Source organism: Phallusia mammillata, chromosome 4, assembly GCF_965637545.1.
Source record: "Phallusia mammillata chromosome 4, kaPhaMamm4.hap1.1, whole genome shotgun sequence".
In the NCBI taxonomy this organism is placed as follows: Eukaryota; Metazoa; Chordata; class Ascidiacea; order Phlebobranchia; family Ascidiidae; genus Phallusia; species Phallusia mammillata.
In genome coordinates this window covers 19,830,086-19,841,833 of record NC_137255.1, presented here as the reverse complement: position 1 = coordinate 19,841,833, position 11,748 = coordinate 19,830,086, and the positions used below count along the sequence as shown (strand labels likewise).

The window sequence follows — 11,748 nt, the reverse complement described above, 5'->3', positions numbered from 1 at the left end:
GGCAGCAGTTATTAATACGAAACTGCAAACCCGCGCTATATTCCGGTTATTGCAACCGAATATTAACACATTAATGATTATTAACACATAAAGACGACACGTTTTCTGATGTCTGTTCAAATCAATAATAATAATCCGTCACGAAGTCTTTGCCAATTGTCGTCAAACTTGTGCAAAATTTTTGTACTACATGCAAGCACTAAATCTGATTTGTTAAAGTAGTGCAATATTGTCAACCAAATGCGTACATACTATAAATTTCTAATTATTTATTACAATTTAATGACGCAAAATAGTACCGCTAAATAGTATTGGGTGCTAGAGAGTCAATTTTGCTTGCGATTGCTACACTTGTATTGGACGAAAAACAGATGCACAGAAATTTGAACGAACATATTTGCTAGAGCTGCGTGCACTTGTAAGCAACGATATGTATGCGCTGTTGCCGCAAAATGTCAAAGGTAGTTATGAGTTTGTCTTGCTGGGAAATACCTACGAAAGCATAAATAGCAAACGAATATAACATATAGCCCACATGAAATTTCAGTTGGCGTTTTGTTTGTTTGTGAGTCGCAAATAGGAAAACAACATGCGTGAAAGGATTTTTTATTGGCAGTTTAGTAATGCAATGTTATGTTTTAGAGAAATTAACAGGTTTTTGGCTTTCGAGTTTGGGTTTAGTATAGGTAAGCCTAATGCTACCGACGTCGCAAGGTTTTAGCCGCGAATTTCACTTCTTATGATATGACAGGAAAACCGATGCCTTTATACTCAAGAATCTTGTTGTGGATTTTTGGTAAGCAACACCCTAATGTCTTTTAAAGATTTGCTTTTGTGCTTTGTATGCCACCATTTGTTTTCTGGTATGTCCTGTCATATTTAAAAATAAGGTATATACTGCATGTTAAGTTAACTTAACGGTAGATTGTGGCGGTTGAATGTGTAAGTGTTTCGAGCAAAACCATAATCCTGCTGTGAGGGCGGCTTGAACCTATGACTCTATGTTGATCCCGCAATCACGACGCATAAAAGTCAAACGTGAGTGCCACGCGCCTGACTGCCTTACGCAGTAAACAGGAGCTCATTAAATTTCTCGCACCTGCCGCCTGCAGCCAACCAATTACCCTTTCCTCTACCATCGGCGGATAGGCCACAACTCCACCTACGTGGTGTTGGGTGAGCTAGCGTAACCCCCAAAACGACCCCATTCTCAGGGTCAGCGCTGGGTTTCCAGGCAAACATTGCTTTGTAAACACGTAGAATCGATAGACAATGGCTGCATTGTTTGGAAAAGGTGCTTCCGAACCCAATACCAGTGTATTATTACGTAACGTAGATCGGGTTTGACGTTGGCTAAAGGTCGGCAACGAGGTTTAGCAAATCTTTTGGGGTTAATGCGCACCTAGAAGGTCGTAAACAAGTACAGTTTCAGGCAAGTGACGTAAGCAAAGGCTACTTGCACTTTCCTTTAATCGTTATTGTCATCTAATCAGGATGATTGATTTTCCACAGGCTTCACGGTGACGACACTCGTTGCCGCGCAACAATGCGGACGATACAGTTGCCATGGAGACGTGGGCAACTTGGCCGCGGGTCGCCGCATATTGGCGTCCAGCACATGTGGTCAAAACGCCGGCGAGGAATTTTGTGAAGCCGGCCCTCAGGATTGTTCGCCGCCGGTCTGCCGACGCTGCAAGGCCGGCAAACGAGGTCACGAGCACCCGAGCTCGTTCATGACAGATTCCACGTACTTGCATTCACACACATGGTGGCAAGCTGCAAATAACGAGCAGGAAGTTACACTTCAGTTTAACCTGGAGACGACATTTTACTTCACCCACTTAATCATGCAATTCCGGAGTCCCCGACCTGGGGCCATGACGCTTGAAAAATCCAGCGACTTTGGACGAACATGGAAGGTAAAAAGTTTTGACTGAAGGATGCTGGTTGCTCTGCAAGTATCAACGTTTGTCCTATAAGATAAACAAATAGTGCATTAAACGCAGCTTTTCAAATTTTGTAATTGGTTTTACTTGCAAGCAAAACCACTCAAATGGCCCAAAACATTTTCTGTTTTATTCAGGTTTATCAACGGTATGCACAAAACTGTTTGGAAGTGTTCGGCATGTTGGACGATGTGGATGTGGACGAAGCTTTGTGCACGTCCCGTTATTCCGATCCATTGCCCTGCACGAAGGGCGAGGTAGGTGGAGCGCGCCAGTTTCTTTCGCGGAATGTCGAGTGCCTCATTGCCGCAATAAACAAACAATAGGTTGTCACTTTTGGCATTCGAACGAAGTAGCTGGTTGAACTTTGTGCGGCCTACCAGGGCGAATGTCCTAAAAATCAATAGAAAATAAACTTTTTTATTTCTGCCTATACGGTTAGGCCAGCAAGACGGGCTATAAATGCGTTTTTCTAGCACCTCAGGTCGCTGATATTTCCATTCGTCAATAAGTAAATTAGAAAAATATAGATTCATAAAAATGTTTTAAATAATTAATTTTGAAACGAAGTAACCAGTTACTAACAAAACTGCAAACGTTTTTCTCAGGAGCTTGGATTTGTTGCTAACCAAATTCGGCAATGTTTACATGATCAGCACTTAAGCGCTAAGCCGTGGTTGTGAAAACACCTTATCACCTTATCGAGCGTTGCGTAGTTGAGACAGCAGATTAACGCAAATACCGCTACACGTGAACCGTCAACACCTTGACTGATATACACACACAATTACACCAAAACGTTCATTTTCAAAACACAACGCTTGATCTCCTATTTGACGATAAAGTGCTTTTTTACCTGTATTTTTTATTGTTTGAACGTATTGTACGACCATAGCAATGTAGCAACACACCTTGGAAAGTTTTAATTAATACAAAACCCAAATGATATTACAAATATGCTTCGTGGCTTTAAAATAAGCATGGTGTACTTTGTAAAATTAATTTAACCTTCTGACATTTTTTTATCTATAGATACGCTATAGTGTATTGTAATTGCTGCGTAATCTGTGTGCGTACATCAACTCTCACTGCTAATGTAGCCTACACTCTGCAGGAGTTTTCAAGAGCGGGCATTCGGTTTGGGTCTTTGTCTAGTTTTTTTAAGTTCATGTGGTTAGGATGCGGCAAAACATCCGTCGTTAAATTGTATTCATCCCCAATTCCCCATAACGGAACAGCACGGTTTTGCAATTTGTTGCTACAAACTCGGTTTGCGAAATAGCTGCGGTAAGAAAACAATCGCATCAAAACTTGCGCGTCACAGCTTGAACCAACATTACCCGCTCTCACATTCCAATTGGCGATCGACGCGTGCTTAAACTTCCATCTTTGGCATTGTTTTCACCCAAAATCGCGGCATTTCGGGGCGGCTTGTCCGCCCGCAGTCGATCCGACACAAAGGTCCTCTTTGTCCCGAAAGCGAATGTCATTTTTCCGTCGCCCGAATCGACCCCGTTGTAATGTAATGGCTGCCGACTCTCCCTTGCGCTTGGCGTCATTTAGCATTACGAACCTCAGCCGGTCGCTGTTACATTGCTTGGTGAAGGAGTGCCGAATAAATCGGACGATTTCGCACGATCCTGGAACAGCGAACTACACATGTTGTGTTGCGCTGCATTACGTAATTGTTTAGGGGAGTATACTATACGTTGTATCAAATGGAGATCGTGACTGCTGTGTGTGGAATTAATCCGGGAAGATTGGATATAACAGGGATCTCAATTGTTTTAGCATGTCGTTTCTAGTGTAAGCTGCGGTGTATATGTAAACGAAACTATGCGAAATGATCTAACAAACACAATGTCTCTGGAAACCACAATGACAGTTACTATTCACCAAATTGGCTGCTAAAATATTTGGGTTTATATCAGTACATACTTCACGTGGTCCATTGGGTCCAAGTTCTGCAGTCCATTGGGTCCAAGTTTTCGTTGAAGCAGTCCTGGTTTTCAGGGGGCACCGAAAAGCCTTTTTCCTAATCTATTAATGCTACAATTCGAGTTAAGACGTTACTTAAAAGCGTGGAACTTTCTACTAGGGCGATAGAAAATTCATAGTTCAAATTGCAAAAATGCAAAAATATGTGGGAACCGTTGTGAAAAAGATTAAAAAAATCGGGAATCGCTGGTTTGGCTTAATAAATCCAATACACCAAAAAAGGGCAAATCGCAACATCGAGCCACATATTGGCCCATACTTGCTTGCTTCAAGGGCAAAACATCGTCAACACTCGTTGACATCCGCATCAAAAACAACAACATTCTAATCTTTCTCGCATCTTCTACATCAGCAGCGTTAGCCCACAACACTTTAACGGGATCGCTGTAGGATCTTTGTCCCTTTGCGATGTTATCTGGGCACTGGCCGTTTGGCAATTTTGCAAATCTGTCAGACATCGATCATCGAATGGGCCTCTGAAAACTTCATTTCTTTTGCCCAGGTCACCTATCGCGTCCTTAATCCTCTATCCCCCATCGACGACCCCTACAGTGCAGAGGCGCGGCATCTTCTAAAAATCACCAACCTGCGGATCAGGATGTGGTTACCGCAAACATGCCCACATTGTGTGAACGCCAGTCGCACGACCGAGTATTCGTCAAGGAGGGACCAAGTGGACCTGGATATAACTCCTAAGAATTTGGCACCCTTCGCAATCTACGACCTGATCGTACGAGGGACTTGTTTTTGCAATGGACACGCCGACACGTGTGTGCCTTTGCACGACGATGGAAGCGATCCCGTCGATAACGAACAAGATGTGGTAAGATTCAATTATGGAAACATATATATTCATGTTTAAACACACAAAGACCCACCTGTGTTAATTTACAGGGTTTCCATTTAAACTATGCCCTTTTCGCTGAAAAGATAAACTGTTGCTTGCAGTTTAACCTAATTTAGAAACAAAGGTAGAAACGATTTTACTCGCCAAGCCTAAATTATACATAACACAAAGTATTCCGTTTAACACTCAGTTGGCTTTGTAACGAACATAGCCTGATGGTAACCTTGATAAAAAAAAAAGTCAGATAATAAAATGTGTGATTAAAGAAATGTAAACCTTCATAAAAACGTAGAATTTCGGCAAACGGATATTTTAACTCATAAATAAAACAAACTGCATCGTGTATTGTTGCCAGTATCTACTTTTCGAAACGCGAAATTAAACTCAGAGATGGCTGAGGCATAAATATAGATAAAGCCATCAAATATCGTATCACTTACGTAATGGATTTCTATCTTTATCGCAATATAGACCCGTCGATAGGTCGTGCTGTTTATTAATATTCCCCTTTAATTATGTTCGTGTTATGTTTTGAAAACTTTCAAGAAATTATAGTGAAATCTTCCTTGACGCCCGCCTAAACCATAGCCGTTATTTGTCGCTTCGTAATACAATGGAAGTCATTTTGTGTTGAAAAGTCCATTAACGCTTTTATCCATATCTCCCAATCGACAGAGATGTGCGATAATCTATTGATGCAGTCGCCAAACGTCATTCTTCATATGACGTCATTATTATATTTGGAAATCTGTCAATGTCCGTTGTTTGACTGACGGCAAGTGCGCATGCGCCAATGTCAATTGTTTATTTGTTCGCGCGACTCAATGGGATTTGTGCTAAGCCAAGCGACGATTTTATTTCAATGTCGATGACACGACACACGGGTGCACAAATGACGGGAAATTTCATCAAGTACCGACACTTACGGATGGATAATAGTTCGTGGGCGGGATTCTGTGCTGACAAAGGTCCCAAATCTTGGATTAGGGCAAGTCATTTCAATACGATTCTATTTGAATAAGGAACTAAAAAAGCCATTAGGTGGAATATATATTCCACGATATTTGTCGACTGATTTCGTTACTGGAAAAATTTTCCAATCATTGTTCGTCGATGGCCATGCTGCCTGTTGGAGGGTCCAATACTGTTAAGTTCAAACACTTTCAGTACAATAGTAGTAAGGGTGTTTTGTCGCAAGCGAACTTTAAAGTGAAGCCCAAACTGGTTTGGTGCAATTGGTTTCCGCGCCTAATCGGGGATTACACTGTTTCAGGTTTCGGTTGATTGACACCTGGTAATATGAGCTCGCGCAAGTCAAAAAAACATAAAGGTAGAGCGTCATAAGAATGCATACAGGCACAGATGATCCTTGTCTCATTCTAAACCGCTAATACCGCGTAACACTTGCCTAATGGCCTTTACTGTTATCCAGCTTCACTCAAAAACAAAGTACGGGCTTGCCCTAAAGCAGAAACACCATCTGGTATCGACCACAAATGCAACATATTTTACGTTGTATGATTATAATGACAGTGATTACCGCTTGTGGTCTCTATCTAAACGCGTGTGTGACTACAGGTGCATGGAAAGTGCATTTGTGAGCACAACACTGCGGGAGATCATTGTGACGAGTGCCTACCGCTTTACAACGACGCTCCGTGGAGACCTGGAAATGGAGACACGGGTGCTGCAAACCCATGCAAAAGTAGGTTCTCCAACTCTACATCGCTTTCTCGCACCCTGAGCACTAAGTATTTGCTTCTTTACACACTTTCCTAATCTTCTACATAGCCTTAATGACTGACCATTATTCACTTTAGAAAAAAAAACGAAAAAAAAAAGATTTATAAAATTCGTTCCCACTGCAGGATGCAGTTGCCATGGTCATGCCAACAATTGCACATTTGATCACGAGTTGTGGTCGGCGAGCGGGAACGTGAGTGGAGGAGTTTGCCAAGGATGTCAGCACAACACGGAGGGAAGAAACTGCGACGGATGCAAAGCTGGATTTTTCCGCAGAATGGACTCGGTCCTCTCGGATCAAGACGTTTGTCAGGGTTGGTAATTACCAGATGCATTTATTATATTGGATGGACATCGTATTTTCTCCACTTTAAATCACTGCGAACTGCGCACAATTATGCATAACTTTGATTTCTTACATATTGTAAGCCACCGTGAGAGACTGTTAAAAGAGTCGCAAATCAATTGTTTTTGCCGAGTAAAAATCTCGTCTCATGTTATATCCTTATTTTGAACTTATTTGTTTCCAAAAACAATCTCACCCTTTAAACTTCCTAAACACAAAATAGTTTGTCATTTGTCAGTGGTCCCAAAGAATGTTGAAAAACCACCTAATTGAATTATCCACAAGCTATGTGTATAGTGTCGAACACAATACGCGTTAGGTCCATAAAATCACCATGAAATATGCAGGAGTAAACTTGACTCCCGTTTCAATTATTCAGAATGTTTGTGCGATCCTGTTGGCACCCAAGGCGAAGCTGACAGTGTCACGGGTCGCCTGCCGTGCGACTACTACACTGGCAAGTGTCAGTGCAAGCCCGGTGTTGGAGGCAGGAGATGTGGAAGTTGTCTCGCTGGTCACTGGGGATTCAGCTCTTCCGGGTGCACGGAGTGTCTGTGTGAACACTGCGACTCTGTACGTATATACAGAGATTTGTATTCCTCGTTCCATAGATATGACGTATATTTGCTGTCATTGTGGTTAAATCGTGTATGACCCGACACTCCCACGGCTAACTGTGCCGGTTCGGATTAAGGTTTTCGCCCAACCTGCCCTGTGTTGTGATTTCTTTACAAGACTTTCACTGGCGTGACCGTGTCTGTCATCTCTAAATTATCATGTGACATACGTAGAGCTATTAACGTTATTCTACTACTTCACATCAGGCGTTGTATTTATTTACTGTACAGATATCTGGAGCTTGCGAACTTACGTTTGTAACAGACGAAATCATATATCCGATTTACAATTATCCTTACTTGGACGAACAAGACAGGTACTTTTCTCGACTTAGTTTCATTTCAATGCATTACCTCGAATTCATGTTATTATGGATGATGATCGTTCAGGGAATGGAGTGTGAAGCCAAATTACCCTGACGAAGACAGGATGGCTTCGAGTTATCGGGACAGCGTGGTGGTGCGGCGATACGAGGACGAAAATGAGGCGCGTGCTCACTCGTCGGCCTACAACTGGAAAAATCCAAGTAAGACAGAAGTGTTTTTTTTAAGTAATAAGCACGGATATTGCTTTTTGCACGACTAAAACAATTTCCAAAGAAAGCGATTCCAATTTGACAAAGTACATTTAAATAAGTTCCAACGATTCTTAGAATAAATTATATGCCATCTAATTTGCTACACATGTCCTTATAAAGGCTATTGTAACCAGTTTTTTGTGATGAAGCATAATGTTTTGGAGGAATTGTCCATTGGGTACGAGATTTATACATGAAAACGATATTCTCACGTCGATACGACTGCATACATATCGATACAGGCTTAATATGTACATACTTTGTTTCTCTGGGCGACACTTGCTCACAGCGGAAAGTTTCGGTCGTAACCACTAACCACACAACTGCAAGTCACGGGTGCGAAATGGCACTCTTCCATAAATCTCCCCACAACATGTAACAAAACCAAGCAGTTCGCCCACACAAAATGACGTAATCCGGTGGACTTATACGTGTGGGTTTACGCCAACCGCTGAAGCTCGTTTGTGGATAGTGCTGATAGATTTACAAATATTGGATCGTGGCCGCTTGGCTGCCGCTATAAAGAACTTGTGTGTCATCAGCAGCAGTGAGTAAGACGTTGGCTTTGACGAAGCGATTTGTGACTTAAGGATGTATCACGTGACGAATGAAAAATTTAATTTGGCCTGATATGGAGCGAATTTGCTTCGCTTTGACAACATAGCTTTGCGTCGAACACAAACTGCGTCGCTGGGTGTGAAACGATACGTATATCGCTGGGTGATATGCATGTTATGTTTCATTAAAATCGAGATGTAAAAGGTTTGGCAAGTGTGAAAAAAATCCTTTATGCTCAACCACCAATCTGTTCATCACCATGTTTTGTGATCTCTGCTGTACAGAAAACATGAGGTTGAACACTAAGGCCTTCTATTCTGATCATAAGCTATTTATCAAGATTTTTGTGGTTGATAAGTCGTGCTGCAAGAACCACAAACACGTTTACCACAAGGAGATAACAGTTTTCAATGTGAACCCAACACCAACCTTTACTTTGCAGATGCGTGCGATTGCAAGCAGCGAGAAATCGACGACACCGCAAGCTTTTGCAGGCGAAAATACGATTACGGTAAGCCGAGCCGTAATTTGCGGCCCCGAACACTGTGATTTCATGGTCGCGCGACGGGTTAAGGGTTTTAGCGTTGATCTGTCTTCAGCACTTGTAAGGCAGCAAAAGCCTGACGGTCAATCTGCGCGTCTTTTAGGTTTGCTTCATTTCGTTTTCGAAAACGGGATTACTGCGGATTTTGACAAGCGCCTACGTCACAGCGGCTAACGTACGCTGGGTCTGTAAACATCACCCTCGGTTCGGGGAATTTCTAATAGTTTGTCGACTAGCGAAGGCAAATATTATGCTCTCAGACCACGCCAGGTCATGTGGATAGAGAGGAAATAGCTTTGTTGTACAAAACTTTACCATTTCAAAAAAAAGTTGGATAAAAGTATTGTAGCCATAATAGTGTATTTTTCAGACTAACCAAAGTTTAAAAATTCTGTGCTATCTGTGATTCCCAGATTCTATTTGAATAAGACACTGAAGATGCTTTTTAGCGAGATTAATTTGTTCTTTTTAACATTGTCAACTGATTTTAACCTGGAAATAAACATTTCCCAAACTTGTGATAATTATAATGAAGGGTGGAATTCGATGCAATAATGACGATAGAACAGGGAACGATTCCCAGAACCAATTTGCCAGGATTTATATCTGTGATTCCATGATAAAATTCAGGAGTTTGCTATCGTAAAAGAAGAACAAACTTCGACCCTAGAAAAAACAAAATGTCGGTTCTTATTCCAACACCTTTTCTTGTTCAGCCGTAAGGGTTCGCATCAAGGGGGCACATGACATGATGACGTATACTTTCCTTTCCGTGGCTGTGCGAAGAGTGATCAAGCGGAACAGCGTCGAAATTCGACGGGGAAAAGCTACCTTGTATCCGGAGTCGTGGACCATCATGGGTTGCACTTGTCCAGTTCTTAAACCCAGTAAGTTCAAAAAGTTTCTGTATCCAACACGGTCAATTGTTTTTAGTTTGGTTTCGGTTGGTAATGCGTAATTTCAAGTAAAACCCCGCCATTAAAAACAAGATTTGCCTGCAAATATAACCCATAAAGAGGAAGTACGCAAAACGACCCAGGCCAGCGAACTTTAATCGATTGTTCAGTCACAAATCTCTGCCATTTTGGAAGAAGTCTTTCAAACCAATTACTTTAAAAATAACTCATGGTGTCAAAGACCATTAACCAATCTCCTGATATTTTTGTGGGTAAACATGTTATTCACCGAGGCACAGCTGTCATATGCCTTTCTCGTGATCAATATGAGGTAACTTGTTTTGATTTCAAAACGGGCAATTACTCTTTGAGCGTTCGCTCATGCGACAAATAGATCTGTCGCTCATCCAGAAAACAACGCCGTCAACATGTCTACTCATCTTTCATGCGTTGAAAATTCCGATGATTTTAAGTGGGGTTATGTCAATACGAGACATTTGTCACCGGGAAATTCTACGTCGGCCTTTGAATTCTTCTGGTCAATAACAATATTGTTTGCCCAGTCGCAAGTGATGTCAAACTATAATTGCTTGGATTGTCAGATTTTTACGGGTTACAATTAAAATTTTAGATTAGTTTTTGCTTCTTTAACTTGTCGATGTCCAACGTTTTTGGAACACGATTAAAAAAGCAAACTTTGATCACTTTTAGCACGCTTCTTTTAAGTCCAGTTTAAAGCATTTATCAGTGTAATTTCCAAAGTTGTGAGACAGCTTGGTGTAAAAATTGCCTCTGTTATGCAGACAACGAATACCTGGTGATTGGACATGAAGACCCAATGACCGGAAGACTCATGGTTAACGTGGAAAGCGTTGTGAAGGAGTGGTACACAAGCGGCAAGCATATGCTTCGCAATGTCAAGCGCCTTTTCCGAAAATGTGATCAGCTCAACAACAAGATAGAGCTCCGGCGTTAAGGTCCAATTCAACACTTTCACGTACATATACAAGGCACGACCTCCGCTGCTGTTGTACAAGGGGACTAAACTATGTTAACGATGCCCAATTTGGCTTCGTCGCTTCGGTGCGAATTTGCCCGCTCGGCTTGTGATCCGACATGAAGTAAAACACAACTTGCGTTTGGTAACAACTGGCGATAAGCGAAATATCGCGCGTGGTTGACATTCCACTGTCACGGTCTCACACTGAGTTTATTGCCGTTTGATTGACGGCCGCCGACTGCCACAAACGCATGCCCAAGTTATAACGTTATACGACGCAGCATTCCCCATTTTACCGTCAACGTTTTAGTGACGTAACGGTTTTCCAAACCTTTTCTTGCATCGTAAAGACGTTTTTTGTTTAAACTTTTTTCTCTTGCCAACCTTAACGATTCGATTGTTTACCTGTATTAGTGAGAAACGTATAGTTTTAATATTCCAGGCAAGTTCATTTCTTTTTTTGCATGTTTAACCTTTTTTAGGGGGGGATTCGATACTGTAACATGCATCCTGTGTGAATATCACAGCTGTCTTTTTCATTTCTACGGATCAATAACGACCAACAGTTTCATGTCTTTCAATGCAACTCTATTTTTTGAGTTTGTTATCCCTACTTTATGTGTTGTGTAAATATGAATGTGCAATTGTGGATTGCTTTGTGTTGTATGTCCTTTT

The 11,748-nt window shown here is 41.7% G+C and overlaps 1 protein-coding gene across 1 annotated transcript; it reads left to right on the top strand.

Moving 5' to 3' along the window:
• Nucleotides 1-621: 621 nt before the first annotated feature.
• On the top strand, nt 622-11,722 carry LOC145223855 (netrin-4-like). The gene is made up of 12 exons (XM_080090257.1): nt 622-796; nt 1,513-1,919; nt 2,084-2,203; nt 4,447-4,767; nt 6,370-6,496; nt 6,660-6,848; nt 7,260-7,453; nt 7,729-7,814; nt 7,888-8,024; nt 9,076-9,144; nt 9,894-10,064; nt 10,877-11,722. The coding sequence occupies exons 1-12, from the start codon at nt 745-747 to the stop codon at nt 11,047-11,049; spliced, it is 2,046 nt and encodes a 681-aa protein (XP_079946383.1). The 5' UTR covers nt 622-744; the 3' UTR covers nt 11,050-11,722.
• The last annotated feature ends 26 nt before the right edge of the window (nt 11,723-11,748 follow it).

Coding starts and splice junctions, on each gene's coding strand:
- LOC145223855 (XM_080090257.1), top strand. CDS start 745: ATGACAGGAAAACCGATGCCTTTATACTCAAGAATCTTGTTGTGGATT. Junction 8,025..9,075: donor CTACAACTGGAAAAATCCAA/GTAAGACAGAAG, acceptor TTTACTTTGCAG/ATGCGTGCGATTGCAAGCAG. Junction 9,145..9,893: donor CAGGCGAAAATACGATTACG/GTAAGCCGAGCC, acceptor TTTCTTGTTCAG/CCGTAAGGGTTCGCATCAAG.